Genomic DNA, 23,851 nt, shown 5'->3' on the forward strand with positions numbered 1-23,851 from the left:
CCAGGCTGTGCTTTCTCCAGCTGTAGATTTAAGGGATACCATTGAAGTCCTGGAAGCTCTTCTGGAATCTGTCTCAAGGTCAGGTCTGTTTGCATAGATGTCACCACCTTTTTGCTCTTGGTTTAGAAGGGTGAGTGGCAGTGGCCACAGGGTCCAAAGTTGGGAATAATGACAAAGTAGGAAGCTTCTTAGGATACTCAGAGGGGAGTCATGAAGGATGCTTTTTAATATCAATCTTTATAAAGACATATTTTCAATGACGAGAAATTCTATTCTCTGAGACAAGTAGCATTTACTTTGAGAGGAGTTAAGCATGTGTTACAGGGAAGATTCATAATCTTTGGTGGGCAGTCACACATGAGACCAGAATATCAGTGCCTCTTTCTATCTGTGCATGGAGTATATAATTATCTTGTATTTGTCCTGAATCTTTTTAGGGGAACCTGCAAGCCATCTCATCCTCTTTGCATCATGACCTTATGCTAGAAATTTTCTTTAGTATGGTCTGGTGAAGAAAGCCTTCAATTTTAGAGTTAGATCTGTCTTTGTACTACCTGTGGGATTTTAACCAAGTCTATCAATCCCTCTAGGTCTCCTTTCCTTTTCTATAACATGATAGGGACTATCTAATTTTAAGATTCCTTCCAGTTCTAAATCCTATGATTTAAGACGCTTTGTTCATTTTCCTGTTTCTAAGCAAGCTTCTCCTAAATCCTTCCAGAAGACAGAGACAAGTAGGATATCTGCGTATATTTCTTCCTACCAATATTTCCAGGATCAGAGATTTTACAGTTTTATTTGGAGTTTGATAAGCTCTTTCTTTAGGGCAATTCTCTTTTTGTTCAACCTCCATCCCTCCAGCTACAATTTCTATCCAAGATGGAATGTGGATGTGTCCACTAATCTGCCATTTTTGAAGACCAAAATATTTGTCTGTATTGACAGCCCTGTATTGATACCCTCGGGCAGCCTTAGCTCAGTTTCTCTTTCTCAGTGTTCAAACTAAAGAAATGGGGGCAAGTGGAAAAGGAAGTTGTACCCAACTTGGCCACTATATTATTTCCAGTCAAGTCAGATCAATGACTGGGGAAGAGGTTGGTTTGAGAGCTATTTGGAGTAAAGCCCTCCTAGCATTGTGCCACATGGACATCCAGCTAGAGCCCAATGCCAAATAGTTTGAAATGAGGGAGGTCTACATACCATCATCTTTGGCTAGAGGAGGAAAGAGGTCAGTTTCCTAAACTAGGAAATAATAAGAAGATTTCTATGGGAACCAGCTTTCTCTGGGTCAGCATCAGAAAACTCAGGAAGTCCAAAACTTCTTCATTCCTCAGGTCTCAGGCCTTCTTCCTCCCAATTCATCCACAGAGATTCTCCTTGAGGAGACAGCCCTGGCCAAGGCACAATAACTCCTATGTCCTCAGTGAGGCTGCTGCCCAGATCACTTTTGTTGTGATCACTCAACTCACTTTTATTGTGGGAGCAGTAAGAGATGGAGAAGAAGGAACAAGGTTGACAGTTGGAGAAAATCAATATATATTAATTAAGCATCTGCTGTGTGTTGGGATACTGAGAAAAACAAAAGCAACCTCTGCTCATAAAGAACTCACAGTCTAATGAGAAAGACAACATGCAAATAACTATGTACAAATAAGTATGTGTATGTATACATATATACACACATATCCATGTATCCATATATATATATATATATATATATATATATACAGGACAAATTAGAGATAATCCCAGAGGGGAAGCATGAGAACTAAAGGAGATCAGGAAAGGCTTTCTGTAGAAAATGGGATTTTAGCTGGGCCTTGAAGGAAAGCAGAGACACAGCAGAAAAGTGTTTCAGGCATGCCTTGAGTATAGACATGAAGCATCTTGTGTGAGGAACAGCAAAAAAGCCAGTGACATTGGAGCACAGAGTGGTTAGAAAGGAGTAAAATATTGGAAGATTGGAAAGATACAAAAAGGCCAAGTTAAGAAGAGCCTAAAAGACAAACCGGTAGCCTGGAGTTGGGGAAGAAAACTGAGTGAGAGAAGACTCTTACAATAGTCCAGGTGTTAGGTGATGAGGACCTGGAACTGGTCAGTGGAGGCTGAAGAGATAAGTGAGTATATACTAGAGATGTTTCATATTGCAGAATCAAAAGGACTTGCCAACTGATTGAATGTATGAAAGAGAGAGCAGTCAAGGATGATACCCAGTTTGTGAGTCTGGATCACTGGATAGCTGGTAGTGCCCTTGACAGTAATAGGAAATTAGAAAGAAAGGAGGGCGTAAGGGAAAAGAACAATTTCAGAGAAACACAAAGTCAAAGGGAGGGGAGGAGTAGACAGTAGAAAAGAAGGGAGAAGGGGAGAGAGGGCAAGGCAGAGAAAGAGAAGGAAAAGGGGAAGAGAGAGAAAGAAACATGTCAGAGGGAAAGAAACCAAAATTGTTTTATAGAAAAAACATATGTGACAGGAAGATTGCATCAGAGAGAGGGAGAGGCAGTGTGACTAAGAGAATGAGACAGTGACAGAGATGGAGAGGGGTAAGAGATGAAAAGAGAGAAATATATATCTTAAAAAGCTAGATAGAAACAGTTACTTGATCTATGAATTACCTGGTTTTCTGAAACCACAAGGAAGAGGATAGATATTTGATAGCCACAGAATTATAATTTCACAATCACATGAAAGCTCATTTGAAATGTCACCTAGCATTTCTTTTTCCACCCAACCTTTTCACCAGAGCTGGGGGATGCCTTAACAAGCTCTCTCCTGGGCCTGCCCTCTAAGGTTAGACTTAGGCAGGGGAGCTGCCAACAATTAGGGAATATGGCCAAAAAGGAGGGGAAGGAGCCACGAGACCCAGATGACCCATCCCAGGCTACTTCATTGAGAATAGCTTCAACTTCTAAAGCAGCAGGTATGGGCAGATCCTTCACCTTCAGTCTGGTCTCCTCCTTGCTCAATATGTGCCAGACTTTCTCCCCTCCATCCTCTCTGCCCCTTCCCCATTCTCTTTGTTTATCCGAATTCTACCATCTTTGAAGACCCAACTCAAGTTTCACCCTCTCTAGAAGATCCTCTAGTTTAATCTGACCTATAACGGTCTTCTAACTAAAACGATAATTTGATTATATTCTCTCCTGTACTGCTTCCCTTCCCCCCCCACCCCCCGTCCAATATGAGTGAGTCATGATTTCTTCAATCAGAATTAAAGTCTCTTGAGCCTGAGAATTTCTCCTTTTCTTATCTCTTTGATAGTATTTAATACAGTAGAACCTGGTTGACTGAAGGAGGCACAATTACCTCACCACCCTTTGAATCCTTCTGCTGCAGTCAGGTGCCATGAGCTGCTTCTTCCGCCTTGACTCGATGAACTTCTGGGTGTGTGGCAGCAGGGTCTTACTGGGGAGGAAGAGGCCGGTACAGAGCCACAGAAGTTGCCAGCCACGCTCCAAGCTGTAACTGAGAAGCAACCAGCCATCACTTGCCACCCATCATGGCCAATAAGGAGAGAGCTGATCTCTGAGAGCTTTGGGAAACCCACTATGTACTGAAGCCTGGAGAGCCCCAGGGGACAAGAACTATGTGTTTCCTACACAATCAGCCTTAGGGAACAATATGGAGAAATATAAGAGAACCTTAAACCTAACCTGATTTTCTCCCCTTTAAGGTAAAGTGATGTATATGTACATCTCATATATATATATATTTCTATGAAGACATAAATGTTTATACAGACACACACGCATATGTATATGTGTATATATTTATATATATAATTTATTTTTGCCTCATATCTTCTGAAAAAAGAAAAAAATCCTTATAATAAATAGGCATAGTTATGTGAAATAATTCTCAGATTGTTTATTAAAACAGGATTTTTAAAAATTTGGGCTCTGTGATCTTTAAAAAACAATTTTTAGAATAAATTTTTATAGCCTACCTGTTGGTGTTGTTTGTCAGTTGCTTCATGATCTGGCAGTACACTTCATCTCTCAATGTAGCCTCCTGGAGGGGAGCCGTGAAGATCTGGTCGGTGAGTTCCACAGGGTTTCTGGCCTGCTTGGCTGGGTAGTCTCCCATGTACTTCAGGATGGGTGGGAGATAGTGAAGGAAAAGGGGAATTTGCTAGAGATTGGTGGGGCAGGAAAGTGGAAATGGAGGCTCTGGAAGACATATATACAGTTTAATATGCAAACTCAACTAAAAGAATGCGCTAGAGGCAGCTAAGTGGCCTGGAAGAAAGAGCTCTGGACTTGGAATTGGAAAGACCTGAGTTCAAATCCTTTCTCAGACACAGCTCCTGAGCTGGTAACTCTACAAAAGTCACTAAATTTCAGTTTTTATGCTTCAGTTTCTTTATAAAATGATGGGATTGGATTCAATAGCATTTAAAGCCCCTTCTATTTAGCTCTAAATAATAGCCTTATAGTTTATATCTTCCCTCTGCCATTTACTTGCTATGGGATTGTAGGTCAGTCATGTAAGATCTCTGCATCTCAGTTTCAAAAACAATATTTATTGTATCTACTTCATAAGGTTGTTAAGAGGCTTGAATGATGTAATATTGGGTATTCCAAAAATCCAAGTACAGTTTTAAACTGATACCCTGCCTATATAGTGTCAGCTAAATAAATAAATAAATATCAGTTATTAGAATGGTGATGATGGGGCTCTGGTTTATTGAATTCTGGGGGGTAATAAAAAGCAAACTTGAAACTTCTTTTTGATCTTATACTGTTGCTAAAAATGATTTGAATCCCCTTTCCCACCTCAGACAGTCCAGTCTAATGACCAGGATTTGTCTTTGTTGACTGAGGATTTTCATGGATTCAAATACATTTTCCTGAATAGGTAGAGTAGCTCAATAAGTGCTGAGCACTCCAGGGAAGTTGCTTTTTTTTTTTTTTTTTTCTTTTTACTATATTCCAAGTATCAGCTTGTTATCTTGTCACTTGTCACTTTTCCCCCTAAAGCTGAGAGTGGTGAAAGAATTTCAGTTAACTTGTTTCTGATTAAAATTTTACAGCATAATTTAAATTTATGGCCTCTAAGGAGTTTAAACTTTCTTGAGAATTATTTTTAAGATTAATGAAAATTTATACAAAGCAGGTAGGAATAGTCATTATTTCAGACTTTAAATAGAATGAAGCCATGGGACTTTGTTCCCAGGGTCTCAAAACAGAGTAACTATGACCCAGCAGGAATTCAATGAAATAATAGCTTGAACAGTTGACCCTGTTATTCTTTCCAGAATTTCTTTGTTAATGGGAACTCAGCACGCCTTTTGAAAATTACAGGAATTTATACAATAAATTTGGCTAGCAACACTGTCTAGGGAGGAATTTCTTATCCTCACAACACTGACCCCATCCTCAGGGAGGGTAGTCATGAGTTCCTTCCACAGTGTCTCCTCCTTCAACAACATAGAAACCTCCCTGTTTCCTGCGGGTAGGGGGATTACCTCCCTGCCTTAGGTGCAAACATTTCTGGGATCTCTCTGCATCATTGATCCCATTTGATAGGCAGAGGAGCATAATAGGCCCAGATTGGATAAAAGATTTGTGACTCAGGACCTTCCTGAACCTTCTAGTCTTTGTTTGGCACTTGTTATCCTATGACTTTTGACTGAGTAGCTATTTTTTTCTTTTTCTCCAATTTCTCAACTTGGGACATCAGTGATTTATTGCTTATCTTGAGGAGACCAGGTCTGCTCTTAGCTCTCTTCCTGAGGGAAATAAAACATAAATTGTACTGGGGAGACTACATGGAAGAGATACAAGGAATCCCTTCTTCCCACCTCAACGTGAGGTTGTATTGAGGAGGAATCCCTGCCAAGCACAGTGCTTCCCCACCCACCCCCATTCCATGGAATTGGGAAGGGAATCTCAGCCTATCAGAGAAAGGATATCAGCAAAGGTCTGGCAGGCCATGTCTCTAAAATCCACATTTGCATGAACTCTTTTCAGTAAAGGTAGTTTGAGAGGCTCCCGGGAATACTCCCACAGCTGGCTCTTACCCCGAGCCTTGGGGAACATGGCTTTGTTGATAGTTTCCTTGTCAGGGGGCCTAGGAAAGAAGAGAAGCTTGGTTATGGCCTAAGAACTCTTGCAAAGATAATGGAATCAGTCAGTTGGAATAGCAGGGTCCCACCCCCCAAAAAGACTGAGGGAAAGAATCCTAAAGCTTAAACAAGAGGGATTGGATAGAAGGTAAGTAAGTAGAGGAGTAAAAGAAGAAAAAAGTCTGGCTAAAGTCTGGGAAAAGGAAATGTCTGAGAGAATCAAAAAGTAAATGGTGGAGAGGAAGAAAAAGGGAAAAAGGGAGGAACAAATGTAAAGTGAATAAGACAAAACTAAATAAATGCCGTTGGCTCCCATGAATTAACACAAACCTGTTTAAGGTATCCACAAATTGGCCCCACCTGCCTTATTTTATAGTTTTATCCCTCACAACTCTCTAACCAACTATACTATATACCCTGTGATAAGGGAATAGCTAACCAAATGGTGTTATATAAAAATATTAGAATCTTTGAGGTGTAAGAAAAACCTAGAGTCACAGAGGAAGACATATAGAATGATGTATACAGAAGAAAGAAAAGCCAAAAGAACGACGATTACAATAACGAAAATTGGGGGTTCTTGTAGATTTGAAGGAATGGTTGAACCTAGATGAAAAAAAATTACATCTTTATTTTCACTAACCTCTTACTGAAATTTAGCATTTCTTCTACTATGAAATAAGTATCATTCTGAGATTGTTTTCCTTTGTAATTCGAGGTGTTTTGTTTGTGCATTTAAAGCATCATTCTGAGAAGGGGTCTATGGCATGTCCACTTGGTAGACTGCCCAGGGATCCATGAAACACACACACAAATAAGAAACCCTGAAGTAAATGAAGACAGCATTAAACAGCAACAAAATTCAGGTCAAGACCATGCACCACACTGACACCAAAGCATTGAAGTCAAAGTTTGCATTCTACTTTTTGGGGGATAAAAGTTTGAGTACTGTCCATTGCAATCCTCCTTTTTAGAAATTTTCTTAATTGTTCTTGGAGAGAATATTTTGTTTAGCAGCATTGGCTTTATGCTTGTTGGGAAGTGTCTGCTGTGTCAAAGCAAAATGTATCCATAAAATGGACGAAAAAATGATGATGGAGGCTAAACTACAGAATCTCTTTCCTTGGGTGTCTGTAACTCCTGAACTGGGTCTCCCCTGTTTGTGGTCCTGAAGGGTATTTTTCCTATGGGTATTACCTGAAGTACTCATAGGAATACTCCTCTAGGGTATATGGCTTTCCCTTCGACTCTTCTTCTGCAACTTCTTGTGGCAGTGCATTCTGCATGGCTAGCTTTCGATCTTCAGGAGACATTGCCAATAGACTCTAAAAAAACCAGATACCCCAAGTGAAACACTCTTCTGAGCCCCAACAAGGTAATGTCCCATGATTATGTGCTGAATGCTGAGGGCAGACCTGGAGGAAGGGCTCTCCAATTAGGAAAGCACCTGCTCATATGCCCAAACCTCTAATCTTTTTCAGCTGATGACATAGCCATGCACTTAGCACAAAGTGCCAAGGACACATCAAAGAAGAGACAGTGTGATCTCTGGCATAAAAGTTAACATCTAACCTAAGCATTTTCCTCTTAGTGACTCAGACTCCTCACCCACACTCACCCCACATAGCCTATTATAATAATGTGGCTATTATAATTTTTTTTACATTAAAACCATTTCTTACACACTCCCACATAGGCACACCCACTAGTAATAGCCATCTAGTTGATTTGCTTTCCTTATGATGAAAAAGTGCTATCCACTTCCAGAGAGAAAACAGATGAACTCTGCAACTGAAGTTTCTCTCACTCTCGTTTTTTCTCTCCCCCTCTCTCTTTCTCTCCCTCTTCCACTCAGCTGACTCTGGAAGATGGGGACCCTGATGAATTCTACTTTTCCTATGGCTAGAAAATTTACCTCTTCCCTCTCCCTGTCTTGCATATGCTCCTAGTGGCCAATTTTTGTCCATTTTACCCCTATAACCTCTTTTCCAACTGTCTCATTTTTTTTTTCCATTTCCTACTAAACCCCCCTCTTTTTGTTTATGGGAAAGGTAAGTGGCAAGAATTTTAGTACAGGATTTTGCCATTTCTCCTTTGGACTAGAGTAATAACCTCCAATAATTTCCTTGTTCCTAGTGTGTCTCCTCTTTAGTCCACCTCTTTTATAGCTATTGAATCAATATTCATAAAATACAGATCTAACAATGTTACTGCTCTATTCAGAAATTTTCAATAGCTTCTCTGACCTGAGTCAGAGAAAAAAAATCTAAATCTAAAATCCTCAACTTGATATTTAAAACCCTTCACTGCTTAATTCCAACCGATTATAAACTCCCTTATTTACCATCTAAAGCCCTTCTCAAACTGCTTCCAATATGGCTTATTATATTCTATTTCCCTCCATATCCCCTAAAGTCCAGTCAAACTGGCCTTCCTCCTGTGTCTCACTTATGACATCATGCTTCCTTCTATGCCCACCATGCTCTCTTTCCTTCCATTCAACTTAGAACCCCCTATTTTATTTCAAAATTAAGGCACCATTTTCTACAGAATGCTTTCCTAATTTCCTACTGATACTACTACCTCCTCCCACCCTCCGAAAAGACTTTGTATTCATTTTGCATATGTGCCTGTTGCCTCCACTAATAGAATATAAAATCCATGTAAGAGCAGGCATTATTTCATTTTTGTCTTTGTATTCTTTTTGTTTAAATCTGAAACTCATAGTTGGTGCTTAATAAATGCTATTGATTCAGGGATTAATACACTCTCCATTAATAACATTTCCTAATCCTGCTGATCTGCTGTCATGCAAAGGGATAACTATTGTGGAATTGATCTGAAGGATTAAAAATGTTTGTGAATTCATGGATGGAGGCACCAGATTTAAAGTCAGAAAAGTCTGATTTAATTTTCCTCCACTTGTCTGATAATAGAAAAGTCATTATCCTCTCTGAACTTCACTATCTTAATCTGTAAAATAGAGATAACATCAAACAATGTTTTAAATTAATTAAATAACTTTAATTTTAATTAATTTAATTTAAAAGTTAAATTAATCAAATAATTAATTTATCAAAAATATTATATATATTGTTTTCCTTATGATGCTGTATTTTTAGGAGTAGGGCTGGGGTGGTGAGCATTGTAGAAGAGGCAGGCACCTTGGGGAAGAGAATCACTCTTGGCTGTGGTGTCCAGATCCTCAGCTATCACTACCCAGTTCTGCCCTCCCCACAGGAGGCTTAATCCGAGGTAAGTGGAGTCTCAAAGGAAACAGAAGCTTCTTTTTTTCCATCTTCACCAAGAGGAATAGGCTTTCTAGCCTTTGCTGAGAATACCACCTTTGCCTTTAGAATTCCAGACTAGGAAGAGACCTCTAGAGGTCATCCAATCTAGTCTCCTGTTTTCAGACCAATGAACTGAGCAGTGAAAGGGCTGGACTTCCAGGGACATGAGTTTTAGTGCTTTAGTTTCCCTAGCTGCATTGACCATGCACAATCACTTTCCTTCTCTACATTTGCTTTGGTTTCCTTATCTGTGAAACAAAGAAAAGTTAAACTAGATGATCTTGAAGATCCCTTCTGGCCCTGATATTCTATGATCTATGAATAATTGAGATATTTTGACAGTTGACTGTCCCCTTTGGCTTTCTAAACCAGTCACTTTTATACTCTTTCACAGTTCTAAGGCTTGTAAGCCCAGAGACCCGAAGCTTTTTGATCTTGACATCATTGGGGCAAAACAAGAAAGACACTGATCTATGTATAAGTCAGAAAGGAGTGTGGAAGCTTCTCCTGACACAGAACCTTTCTCTACATCCACCTTGCGGCAGATAATGTCTTTGCTAGGGGTAGGGCTAGAACACCCAACAGGAATGATAGAAAAGTGATGGGGAGAAGCATAAGACTGGGGACATAGAGAAGGGGCATAAATCTATGACAAAAAAGGATGTAGTTCAGAGATCTTGGCTATAGAAAAAAAGCAGCAGGTAGTTCTGCTTTACATTTAGCTCTGTAGGGTATAATGGAAGAAGTTCTGAGCATTGTGTCTAAGTCATGACTTTACTGCTAATTTGCTTTATGATTGTGGATAAGTCATTTCAATGTTCTGGCCCTAGTTTTATCTGCAAAATGGGGAAAATTCCTTTTGAACATTCAAAGTTGTATGAGTGTTTTGAGAAGCATAAAATGATACAAATGTAAGAAATAATCATTACCATCAGCTCGGGGGTGGGCTTCACGGTGGTGGGGATGATATAGATGTTTTCAAAGGATACTGCTCCAGTCTTGTCCGTTCTTTCATTGTGGGCCAGGATCCAATTGTCACTGAACTCTAGCTCTTCATCTTTGGTCAGGGTCAACAAGTCTCCTCTTTTATGAATTAGAATGGTGGGGTCATCTGGAAGCCCAAAGATAAATAAAGGGTATCATCTATCTGGAATGACAGGTTATTCCAAAGGGGGCAGGAACTACAAGTTGGAAGGGAGAGGGATATTGCTAACATTTTATCTCCTGGTCCTGAAAATTGAGGATTCAGTTATTTTTGGAGCCTCAAGGCTAAGAAAAACCCAGAGAAAAGGAGATAATAGTGATATTAGTTTCTATCTGTTTCTTTGGGATCCCTCTTTAGAAGGGATAGAGTTATGCTGGTTCTCACTTTAACCTCTTTCTTACAGAATTAGGAGTTTAGAGATAGTCTTCCAGAGACTTCTCAGAGTCTCCAATACTGAACCATTAACCATCACATTGGAACCATTATCATTACCATCTTCAAAATTCATTCCTGTCAGGCATAGTTTCTTTATTATTCCTATTCTGACCCCTTCTTTTCATTGTATCCCATGGTACTTTCTCAATTACTTCAGCCCATTCTAGTGCTTCCTGTTTGGACCACTCATTATTATAGGTAAAAAGGTAGCACAGCAAATAGAAGCCCTGGACTTGGAGTCAGGAAGACTTATCTAAATTCAAACCTGGCCTCAAACTCTTACCAGCTGCCTCAATTTTCCTCAACTGCAAAATGTGAATAATAATAGCCAATAGTGTCAAATGAGATAATATTTGTAAAGTGCTTTGCCAACCTAAAATTGCTACATGAATGCTGTTGATTATCTACATGTACAAGTGTCTTGTTTTCCCCGACCAGATAATAACCTCTGTAAAGAACAACATGATATACTTCTCTTTTAGTAGATATTGGAACAAAAGTCAACTACTGCTTGGAGAAGAGAAGTATTGGTGAGAGGGAGAGAGATTTAAGAGTCAGGGATGACTCCAAAATTGTGAACATTAGTTGCGGGGTGGATGGTGGTACTTGTGATAGAAAGAAGTGAGGAAGAGGGGATAGGTTTTGGTGGGGGAAGATAATCAATTCTTTTTGGGGAAATGTTGAAAATGTCCAAAAGGCACTTAGTAATGGAGGTTGGGAAGGGATAGAGGCTGGAGTTCAAATGAAGAGTCAAGTTTAGCAAAGGCCAGTCACTTGCCCAAAGTCATGCACCTATTGAATTAGTGACAGAATGGAATCTGAAATGAGGCTCTGACTCCCAAGTCAGTGCTTTGTGTGTTTTATACAAATGTGGGCTGTTTCTTATTTTAAGCAGACACTCTGTGTTCTGCTCTGATGCTGTCTGACATTGCTTGAAGATGTCTTTTCCCTATTATTGTTCTATAAGAAATGATAAGCAGTATGATTTCAGAAAAGCCTGGAACCACTTACATGAACTGAGGCTAAGTGAAATGAGTAGAACCAAGAGAACATTGTACACAGCAACAGCAAGATTATACGATTATCAACTTGATGGACTTGACTCTTCTCAAAAATGAGTTGATTTAAGCCAATTCTAATTAACTTGTAATAGAAAATGTCATCTGCATCCAGAGAGAGAACTATGGAGGACTGAATGTAGATCAAAGAATAATATTTTCATCTTTTCTTTTTTTGTTGTTGTTGTTTGTTTGCTTCTTTTTTTCTTTCTCATGTTTTTTCCCTTTTGATCTGATTTTTTCTTACAGAGCATGACAAATGTGAAAATATGTTTAGAAGAATTGTACAAGTTTAACCTATATTGGATTGTTTGTTGAATTGGGGGGTGGAGAGGAAGAAAAATTTGGAACACAAGGTTTTGCAAAGGTGAATGTTGAAAACTATCATTGCATGTATTTGGAAAAATAAAATCCTGTTGAAAATTTTAAAAAGTTAAAAAAAGATGACTTATCCCATAGAGAGCCAGGAAGAAGGCTGAGGTAGATTTAGAGAAAGCTGGTTCTAGGAGATGCATAGACCTTCAGTTCAATTCAATTCAATACTGAATGTAACAAGTGCAGAGAACTTTTTTGCCAAGTAGAATGTCAAGTAGAATGCAGGCTATCTGAGGACAAGGACTATGTTATCTTTGCATCCCCCATGCCTTACACATGGTAAGGATTTAATAAATGTTTCTTTTTTTTTTTAAAGCTTTTCATTTACAAAGTATATGCATGGACAATTTTTCCAACATTGACCCTTGCAAAACCTTTTGTTCCAAATTTTCCCCTCTTTCCTCCCACCCCTTCCCCTAGCTGGCAGGTAGTCCAATACATGTTAAATATGTTGAAATACATCTTAGATCCAATATATATACACATATTTATACAGTTATCTTGTTGCATAGAAAAATCAATCATGAAGGAAGAAAAATTTAAACTGAGAAAGAAAACAAAATGCAAGCAAATAACGGAGAGAGAGAGAATGTTATATTGTATTCCACACTCTGTTCCCATGGTTCTCTCTCTGGGTGTAGATGGCTCTCTTCATCACTGCACAAGTGGAACTGATTTGAATCATCTCAATGTTGAAGAGAGACACGTCCATCAGAATTGATCGATGCATAGTCTTGTTGTTGCCATGTGTAATAAACTCCTGGTTTTGCTCATTTCACTTAGCATCAGTTCATGTAGGTCTCTTCAAGCCTCTCTGAAATCATCCTGCTAGTCATTTCTTACAGAACAATAGTATTCAATAGCTAAATGTTTCTTTAATTAAATTGTTAAATTGACCTCAGTATTGAATCCCTATAGCCCAACACCAGAGACCTGGCTCTTCTCTAGACCAGGCCTTCTTAAACTTTTAACCTTCATAGCCCCTTTTCTCCTGATAAACTTTTATGTGACCCTGAGTAAACAGGTATATAAGATAGTATACTAATCAAACATTTACTTATAATAAATCATAATTTTGTGACTTCCACATTTAGTTCTGAGATCCATAAGGGACTGAGATCCACAGTTTAAAAGGCTGAGGTCTAGACCCCTTTAAACTTCATGGATGCTAGTTGTAAGCGTATTCCTAATGAAAAAAGTGGGTTTTGCTTCTGACCTTTCAGCTCCATTAACCTTATTTGATTACTGACATGCTTCTGGCTCTTGCCTGCTCAGGAACTTTTGAATGTGGATTCTCTTCTGTCCTCAGTAACACTCCCCGCTCCCATCCAATCCCAATTGTCCACCAAAGAAGACTTCAACCAGCCTCATGGAATCTGTGGTCAGTATGTGGCCTGCGTTGGCCAGAATATCATATCCCTCCCCTATTCCCTGAAACCAGGATACCTGTGGACTTCTTATCTCTTATGGCCATAGCATATATGGATCTCTTCTTCAGACCCCCCAGGAATATGGCCACTAACTCGGCAATGGCCACACTCTCATTGGAAATAAACACATATTCCTCGGTCTTCAGAGTGGACAGGGTGAAATTCTGCTTAGATACCTGGAGTGCCCTGTGGATAAGAATGCTGGTTATCATGAAGGCTAAGGACCAACCCTGAACTAGAAAACTACTCTCCAGCTTGAATGTGTGAATAATTCAATCTGTGGATTCTCCTTATATTGGATTGTTTTATTTGCAGATTTACCAGAATATAAATTATTTAGGCCTTGTTGTTTTCACTTCTTTTTACAACATTTATTTCTACTTTTCTTTAAAGCACTTAAATTATTTCCTATGGTAAAAGAGGGGAGAAAAATAAGAGAAATTTCAATTCATCATACCTGGGAGTATTTCTTTAAAAAATTCTGGCCAGAGATATGGTAGATATGTTCAATTCAAATGGTGCCAGAACAGAAGCCAAAAGGGAAAGATTAGAGAGATGAAGTTTAGAAAAGCAGGAAAGAAGGAAAGTGTAAGCAAGAAAACATTGGGTCTGAATCTTGACCTTGGCACTAAACTATGACCATGGGCAAGTCCTTTCATTTCTTTTAGCCTCAATTTTCTCATCTGTAAAGTACAGATAAAAATAACTTTATTAAGTACATGTAATTTCTTGACTCCTGGAATGCTGCTTGGAGAAGGCTGCCATAAAGATGTCGGAGTCCAGAATAGGCCAAATAGACTCTGTCCCAGACTTCACCCATTTGGGGACACTTTTGATCTAATGGGATAAGGAAGTTGGTAGAATTAGTCAACGTAAGTGCTTTCTATATGCCAGGAGCTGTACTTCTCTGTTCTTCTTCTCTGTTATGCACCATTGTGGAACAAAAGCTGCAGATGGGCCAACTCTGTGTGTGTGTGTGTGTGTGTGTGTGTGTGTGTGTGATCTAATAGCTAGTATTCCTATTTCACAGAACAAACTAAGACTGACTAAGGTTAAGTGACTTGCCTATGATCACACAGATTGTAGATATCTAAGACTGAATTAGAACTCAGGTTTTCCTGGCTCCAGGTCCAGCGTTCTATCTACTATACCCCCTAGTTGCTTAATGAATCCTGGATCCCTTTCTTTCAGGACCCTGGAGAGCTGCTACTGCAGAATTATAGGATGCTTGTTACTGGTGCCCACTCTACTCAGTCAGGGAGAAAGAGACAGGAAGAAATAGAGATCTGATCCTCTTGGTTGCTGCCCACAGCATTCGGTGTTTCATATATTATTTATCTCCTAATAGGGTCTCCTCTTATCATATGTATGATTATAAATAAAATGTTTTGGTTATATGATTAATGCCAGTACAAGAGGAGAGTTGGGAAGAAGTTTTTCATGTTTTTAAAGTGATGGGAAACATCATCCCTCTTTCAGTATAAGCTGAGGTAACTTTTAGGGAGGCAGATGGTGGTAGGTATGTCTTTTCCTTGGATTTCTCACAAGTAAGAGAGCTGTTTTACAATTACATCCCCTTCTCATTACCCCCACTAAGAGACAAAACACTGAAGGAGAGGATCTGCTGGACTCGCCTTGAATTTCTGATGGGCATATGAGAAATGGAGGCTAATACTCTGGTTAATATGATGATCCAAGACAATTTTGAAAGACTCATGATGAAAAGTCAGAGAAAGAACTGATGAACTTTGAGTGGAGACTGAAACATACTTTTTTCACTTTATATTTCTTGCTTCTTTTTACAACATGGCAAAAATTGAAATACATTTTGCATATATAATTAATATCATTTTGCTTGCTTTCTTACTGGATGAGAGGGAAAGGAGGGAGAAAGAGAATTTGAAACTCAAAATTTCAAAATTAATGTTTAAAATAAATAATAAAATTTCTTTAAGGGAAAAAGAAGAAATGGAGGCTAAGTGATTGAGTTGATCTGAAAATGATGGGATCAGCTCTTGTTAAAGTCTATTCCTTAACAAACTGTGAAGTTTAGTCATATGTGTGTTCCTCATCTATCAGTCCATATTTCACATCCTCTGCTTTTCAACTTTTCAGTACCCAAAACCTTTATATTGCTACAACTATCCTGAGCAAAAAGGAAGATGTGATCTATTTATTCACACTGAAATGTTAGGGATTTGATGTGTTACCATCTCTTCCTAGTACTTTAATACAAGCTTAGAAAGAATAGTGATTAAGTAAAAGAAATGAAGTTCAGAAGTCAGACAGATAATTATTTTTGGGTGACAATGGGTAGGGTGAGGGTTCTGAATTTTTCTCTTTGAGGAAAAGTCCCCAGACAGAAAAGAGTCAATAATCATAACTGACCAACATATATCCCTATGCAGAATTTCCACTTCTATCATTTCTGATTTATCCAAGAATTTGAGAGAATCAGTGGTTCTACCATCTCTGACCATTAAGCCCACTCTAATCATAGGATGATAAGATTTTAGAGCTGGAAAGTGGCTTAGAGGCCATTTAGTCTGGGATTCCTGTGGGTCTTCTTTAGTGAGTTCATTCCATGACCTCTATTTTGGGAAAAGGCCCCAGATTAGCCATCCCTGATTCTCTAGACTTAGCTACCATTTTGACCCAATTCAGGTATCTCCTTCTCTCCCTCCCCACTTTTCAGCTCTCCTTTTATGTTGTTTTCCTCCAACAGAAAGCAGACTCTTTGAGGGCAGGGATCATCTTTCTTTTTGCTTCTCTTTGTATCTTCAGCCTTTAGCAGAGTGCCTAGCATATAGTAAGTGCTTAATAAAAATTTATTGATGGACTAATCTAGTACAATCCCTTTATTTTAAATTAAGGGGACTGAGGTCTAGAGAGGTTAAATGTTTTGCTCAAGGACACATAGTTAGCCTTGCTACTCCAAAGGGCACATGGCAGGTAAAGATCTCTTTTTGGCTCAGGGCACTAACCTGTTGGTGACTATGCCAGTAATCTCTGGGAAAGTAAGGTCCAAAAGTTTCTTCTCTGATTTGTCGAGGAAGCAGAGACCTTTCCAGTTAATGGCCAAAATCAGCTGATTCTTGGGCAGACTGGGCCCTGTAAATGGGATGCCATATCCTTTATGAGCAGTAGGGATGGTGCCCTGATTCAGTTCTGCCCCATTCTACCTCCCTACCCTCATTTCCCCCTTCCCAATTACCTGTTATTACCTGAAATTTTGGTAACTTCAAAAAACTTGGAGAATAGTAGAGGCCATTGAAAACAAACCATAGTCCCAATTTCTTCCTTTACCAATAGTGGAGAGGAGTGACTTTGAATGCAGGGCACCTAAAATGGAGAAAGTAGAGGCCATTGAAAACAAACCATAGTCCCAATTTCTTCCTTTACCAATAGTGGAGAGGAGTGACTTTGAATGCAGGGATCCTAAAATGGAGAAAACATTTTCTGTGATAACCAACAGCCTACATTTTCATTCATCCACTCAGTAGCTTATTCATTCAAACATTTATTCATTCATCCAATAAATATTCATGGAATGACTTTTATGTACCAAACACTCTTCAAGACACAGACATTTATTAAGCATTCATTATGATCTTGAATACTGCAAGTAAGAAAATTCTGTTATGGGGGCCATATATAGCCCATAATGGAATTTTACTTCCTGTATTATACAAAGTCATAATGGATATTTGATAAATTTCTATATCTCAGAGTGTTTGGAACATAAAAGTCAACTCATAAATATTTGTGAATGAATGAATGATTGAATAAACGTATGAATTTCATAAAGCCTTATATAATATCATGTAGATTTTCATACAGTATCAAAAAGTACATTAAGTCTTTGCTTACAAAATTACAATATAGATTTAAAAACTTTTTGTGCCACCATCTGAGAAAGCCGTAAGATGAAGGTCTTAGTTCATGAAATTCCTTGTGTATATACTCCATCTCTATGTATACCTCCCTTTCTTTGTGTTTGTTCTGTCTGGTTTGTTCCTAGATTTTGTTTTATCTATTTCCCTTTCCTTGGATGTTTCTCTGTGCCTGAATTCTGTGGATGTATCTAAATTTTTTTTTGCTTCTTTTCCCTGTATTTCTCTTTCTTTCTCTCATTTTGTATGCTTTTTTCCTTCTGTATTTCTCTTTCTCTCTCTCACTTGGCTTTTTTTTTCTCATCCCTGTCTCTTCCTCTTTATTTCCTTCATTTTTATTCTATCATCCTTAGAAAATAGAACATAGAACCAGCCAATCTGTATTGTGTGTTAAAGTTATTAAACAATATCATGTTTTCTAATCTTAATTGTAAAAGTAGACAAATGGAACATTTTGTTCTCACATCAACCTTGAATTATGTTTGCCTTGTAGACTAGTGCCTTTAGCTCTCTCTAGGAAAGCTAAAAATGGTGTGATCCTTGCCCTCAATGTACTTTCTCTAGTACTATATAAATAGTTTTTTTTTTCTCGTGGGCAAAATACTAGTGACATTTCAGGGCTGTCCATAATTTAAGTTCATTCAAAAGAAAAAGAAGGTGGTTTTGTTGTTGTTTAATTATTTCAGTCATGTCTGACTCTTTGTGATTCCTTTTGGGGTTTTCTTGGCAAAGATACTGGAGTGGTTTGCCATTTTCTTCTCTGGATCATTTTACAGATGAGGAAACTAAGGCAAACAGAGTTAAGTAAATTGTCCAGGATCAAATAGCTAGTAAGTGTCTGAAGAAATATTTGAACTTAGGCATAGTGCTTTATCTATTGCACCACCCAGCTGCTCCCAAGGATATGGGGGTTAGCCCCAAATTAGGAATCCAAAGGACTATAACTTGCTCACCTGGTGAAGAGTGAGAAAATTGGAATTATCTCTTTGTTCAAATAAATCTATTTGGATACTCAATCTCTTGAATTTTTACCTGATTTAAGCCATACTTTTCTGTTTTGTTCTTAGGGTCCTGACTTAGTAAGATTGATGAACATACTTCCAGATCTTGGAAACCCTTCCTGCCTCTTGATTAGCTTGTGTTAGCTGCCTTGATTACAGACTCTATAACTATGAATTAAATAGGATTACCTCTTGCTCACTAAATGAGATATTAGCACTATGGATTGTGCTATTCAGACAAAGCAGGTCTTTTAGTATTGGAGCTCATACCATGGAGAGCTCCTGGTCAGAGCTCCTGAGTAGTGCCAGGCAAGTCAGAAGGACACAATGTTTCTCTAGCAAACAAAATGATGCCAGAGATGTTCATGTGATTTATATTTTCCTTCCCCTTCTTTATTATGATTTTTAGTAGTTCCTGGATTTCTCTAGCCCCCAGGAATCTCTCCCCTACTCTCAACACATACATGCTTGTTTCCTCATTTGTTATTTAACTGCCATCCTTTACTATAAGCTCTTTCAAGGGACAGACTATATCACATCATCACTATATTCTCTAGAGTGTCCAGAATATGGTGTTAAAAGTGAAATTCAATGGAGAAAAAATGGCTGCCATTTGGAGGTTCTGACCTTTGCATAGGCTGCAGTCACAAGGTTGACCCACTGTTCCTGTGACTTTGTCTTGAGTATCTTCCCAGGGATGCAGGTGGAAAGGGTCTTCTGGATGTCACTTCTTTGGATGGAACTTCCAAATTCAATGTAGCAGTGTTTGGCTACTACCTCTACCAGATCCTCCTCCTGTAAAGTTCAATTGGTCATAGGTAGCCTGATGGGAGAGTGGAGTAAAAGGGTTCGTTTCCTCCTTAATCCTTGCTCTCCTCTCCTTTTGGGGCCCATGCTCAGTTCAACCCAATTTACTGTTTTTCATTACTTCCTACAATCAGTACTGGATCCACTTAATCCCTAGGAAGGTAAAGAGTGAAAATAGGTAGGATAGGAAGAAAGTCCAGCAAAAAACATGAATTGGAGAGGTCATTTGATACAGCCCTCTGCCTCCTAGTAGGACCATTCTCTCTTCCAAACAGTCTCAGGCAGAAAAAGACAGGATCTCCAGTTCAGATAACAATTGCTTTTTATAAACTCAGATGTATTGTTGGGTCCTGATTCAAGCTTAATGATGCGCTGATAATAGTCCTGACCCTACTGTTAGTGAAATAAAATGTACTTGTATTAGGTCTGAGGATCTGTCAGGTACCCAGAGATATTCATTTGACCCTCTGCTTTCTCAAGAAAAATCTAGTTATTGAATTATCACATGGAAAAACTCAAAGAATCTTTGTTATTTTCTAGTTCAACCCTCTGGCTAAGAGAGAGGGAATGACTATCTGAAAATCAGATAGCAGAATAAAAATAGAATAGAGATAATCCAACTCAATTTCCAAACTCCTGTTCTAGCCAGGGAAATTTTCTTAACATGTCCATGCACCATGCTTTCTTTTAGGTATTCATCTTTTGAGTCCTAGCTTATGTCATTTTTTCCTCTATCTTCTTCTACTCCTGGTTAGCCCACGTTTTACCCAAGCTTAAGGCCCACATTAAGTTCTACCTTTTCCATGAAGTCTTCCTTGATTATTTTAGCCCACACTGATTAAGATCTCCTATTGTACCTATAATTGGAATCCCATGATCTAACACAGCTTTATATTGTTCTTGAAAGTTTTTTGTATGCAAGGCTTGTTTACCCTCACCTAGCAGCAAATTGGTCCTATGATGTTCCCTGAGAGAAATAAATCTAGAAAAGCTTGCTTTTCAGCTGAGATACTAGCATTTAAGGAGTGTCAGCTTATATTAGTTGCAGGATCCCTTGTCAATCATGGACCCCATGCCTTGAATTGAACTTTGGAAAGATTCTTCAGAGAAAGTAAGAATCTTGAGATCCTGTTATTTTGGAGTTGTAAATTCTTTTGATCAGTAGTATTCCATATATATATATATTTTTTTTTCTTAGGTTTATGTTCACTCTTTACCCCCCTCCAAATCTATGTATCTTTGTGGGAAAGTGTACCCCAAATCTCTTAGGGGAAGTGCTTTGTTACTACATTGGTGTTATGCCATTTGAGTTCATGTGGGCTCCTGATTTGTTTGCCTGTGCTGGAGAGTGAGAGACCACCATTTTTTTGAGCTCTCTGCTGCCTAAAGCCTTAAGAAGACTCACCCCTAAAACCAAAATTATAAGGATAGCAACAACCTACCAAGTCTCATTCCTTATAATGGGTCAGAACTCTGGAGAAATAAATATACTTGAAATAAGGATTCTTACAACAAGGTGTTAACTCAGTGGAATTGATAAGACAATGATTATCTAGTTTAGCAAGGTGATTAATAGTTCTCTAGTTCAGTATGACTGATTTAATCTTACAACAAATAATGGTTCCCTAGTGATATAAAGATTGGCTTATACTCAGTATGATGAATTGATTTAATTGTAATAGAGCATATAAACTGGGGACAAACTCAGCCAGAGGGGAGAAGACTTGACCAGTCTCATGGTGGCTCTCCTGCCTTCATCACTTCTCCACTGAGACCAAGGGCCATCTGAAGGTCCCACAGAAAGCTAACCCTGCTCCAAGCAAAGGAGACAGACTGTGAAGGAGATAATAAAGACTTTGGACTTCATTCCTATTTTTGTGGTGATTGTTTTGCTGATTCCTAACTATTTTTGTGGTGATTATTCTGCTGAAACTAAGGCCCATTCGGAGGACCTTCAGAGAGCTAACTAGAACATTACACCTCCAGAAAGTTAGCTAGAATATTACAATTCCTGATCATTAACACACTCCCAGTTTCTCATACATTCCCCATCTTAATGATCCTGAATCTCTAGATGTTGTTATTCAAACCTGTTCTCTGCTCCCTACCATCCAATCCCTTATTCCCATCTCCCTCAACTTAATCCTGCCAAGAAGCCATTCTAAAGCTACCCATTCCTTCTAACTTATTTTCATCTTAAATCTTTTCCTTTCCCATGCCTTTTATATTCTGCCTCCTTCCTGATGACATATCTTCCTGGGGTGATTTTTCCAGGACTAGTTACAATTTTACTCAAATCTCCCTCTCACTGGCTGAGGTAGGGGACCTGAAATATCTTTGCTCTTCATTGACACTTTTATGTGCTCTCTCTACCATTATGACTTAATAACCTCTTCTCTTTTGAGCTTCACTTAATCCTTCTTTATTACCCAATTTAAAATTCTGTCAGTTGTTATTGACCATCATCCAGGACACTATTTTTCTTTCCCTAATGAGTTTAGAGCCTGACTCACATTTTTTCCATCTCAATTTTTGTCATACATATTCAACAGACATATATTCTCTCAAACACTAATTTCCTAGTTCCTCAATTTACTCATAATACTAAAAATAATAGCTAGCATATAGCATCTAATATATGTTAGGTTTTGTTCTAAATACTTTACAACTAGATTGTCTCATTTGATTTGCACAACAACCTTGGAAAATAGGTGCCATTATTAATCTGCATTTTACAGTTGAGGAAACTGAGGCAGACTGACATTAAGTGACTTGCTCAGGGTCATAGTCATTAAATGTCTAAGGAGAATTTGAATTTAAGTCTTCTTGATTCTAGGCCCAGCGCTTTATCCATTGCATCATTTCCATGACATAATCCCTTTCCCAAACTTCAGTTACACATAGAGATGGTCATACCGTTGAGTTTGCATTACTCTTAAATGCAATATCACTCAATAACCTCTCCTCCTTTGAGGTTTACTCCATCTTCATGAACTCCACATTTCCTTTAATTAGTCACAATCTGTTGTCATTATACTTCTCCCTTTGCCTTTCATCTCCAAATTCTGGTCTTGAATCCCTCTGTTCCTCAGTTCTTTCCCAGGTCATCCCTGCACTGCATTCCTCACTTCTCCATCTTGACTCTTTAATGAACACATTTTACTGTACACTGTTCTCTTCTCTTAAATTCCTTACTTCCTTATTCCATTACTGAGTCTATTCTGCCAAACCTAAGCCTAGGATTACTTTCAACACTCATTGCCTTTGCTCTTACTTAAAAATTGCTGAAAGAAATTGGAGAAAAACCACAAAATTGTGATGACTGGTTACAAAAAAATTTAATTGTAACTGATTTCTCTATGTAATGATGCAATTCTTTTACCCCATTTCCCCCAAATAACTCACTGTCAGTGGTTTTTCCAAAAAATTTTGTCCCTTCTCAAACTTTTCATAGTTCCCCTTCTCCCCACCCTCTGAGCTTGCCTCATATTTCACTAGAAAAATTGAGGCCATTCATCCAAAGTTCTGTCCTCTTCATCTCACATCATCCAGATACTTTCTGCCACTACTTCCTCTTTCACCTCTGAATTACATGAATAGATAGATAAGACCTTTTAATTCTGCTTATCTACATACACACACACATATACATACAGACATATATATATATATATATATATATATATGTCTGTGTGTATATATGTATGTATTGGTGGGGTTAAGTGATTTGCCCAGGGTCTCATAGCTATTTAGTGTTTGAGGCTAAATTTGAACTCAGGTCCTTCTGACTCCAGAGCCAGTGCTCTATCCACTCTACCACCTATCACTCTGACCTTCTGATTTTCGAGGTAAACTTCTTTTCATGCACAAGTAATTCCATTCTATTTTGTCTTCTCTATCAGATTGCCCTTTCAATCATTTCCACTTTCTCACTTATCTTTAATGTTACCTGACAAATAGCTGCTTTCCAACTGCCAACAAATAGGCCTGTTTCTCTCCTAACTGCAAAAAAAAAAAAAATCCTAACTTGCAAAAAAAACAAAAAACAAAAAACAAAACACTTGACCCATCCATTCTCTTTAATTATCATCCTATATCTCTCAAGACTTTTGTGGCTAAATTCCTTGAGAAAGCCATCTACGATAGGCATCTTTATTTGTTCTTCTCTCACTTTCATCTTAATTTCTTAACTTCTGTTTTTCAATCTCATTCAATTGAATAATGCTCTCTCCAAAGTTACCAATGGTCTCTTAGTTGTCAAATCCAATGATCTTCCCAATTCTCATTCCCCTTGATCTCTCTGAAGCCTTGGACACTATCAGTCATTCTGACACCACTTTCTCCTATCAAATCACATGTTCTCAATCTCTTTTACTGGATCTTCCACCAAGTTTCACCCATTAACCTTGAGTGTTCTTCAAAGCTCTGTTCTGGACCTTCTTGGCTTTTCCCTCTATGCTATTTTGCTTGGTGATCTCATCAGCTTCTATAGATTCAATTATAATTTCTA

At 38.4% G+C, this 23,851-nt stretch overlaps 1 protein-coding gene across 1 annotated transcript in view; it reads right to left on the reverse strand.

Moving 5' to 3' along the window:
• MYO7B (myosin VIIB) overlaps positions 1-23,851 on the reverse strand; it is a 122,188-nt gene that overhangs the window by 17,094 nt on the left and 81,243 nt on the right. Inside the window, exons 30-38 of the mRNA XM_031961293.1 lie at positions 19,162-19,329; positions 16,865-16,982; positions 16,625-16,751; positions 13,657-13,826; positions 10,287-10,468; positions 7,265-7,392; positions 5,915-6,072; positions 3,947-4,100; positions 3,307-3,465 (exon numbers count right to left, since the gene is read on the reverse strand). Coding sequence (XP_031817153.1) covers positions 3,307-3,465; positions 3,947-4,100; positions 5,915-6,072; positions 7,265-7,392; positions 10,287-10,468; positions 13,657-13,826; positions 16,625-16,751; positions 16,865-16,982; positions 19,162-19,329 — 1,364 coding nt within the window. The remainder of the gene's footprint in view (positions 1-3,306; positions 3,466-3,946; positions 4,101-5,914; positions 6,073-7,264; positions 7,393-10,286; positions 10,469-13,656; positions 13,827-16,624; positions 16,752-16,864; positions 16,983-19,161; positions 19,330-23,851) is intronic.

Source organism: Sarcophilus harrisii, chromosome 3 (genome assembly GCF_902635505.1).
Source record: "Sarcophilus harrisii chromosome 3, mSarHar1.11, whole genome shotgun sequence".
In the NCBI taxonomy this organism is placed as follows: domain Eukaryota; kingdom Metazoa; phylum Chordata; class Mammalia; order Dasyuromorphia; family Dasyuridae; genus Sarcophilus; species Sarcophilus harrisii.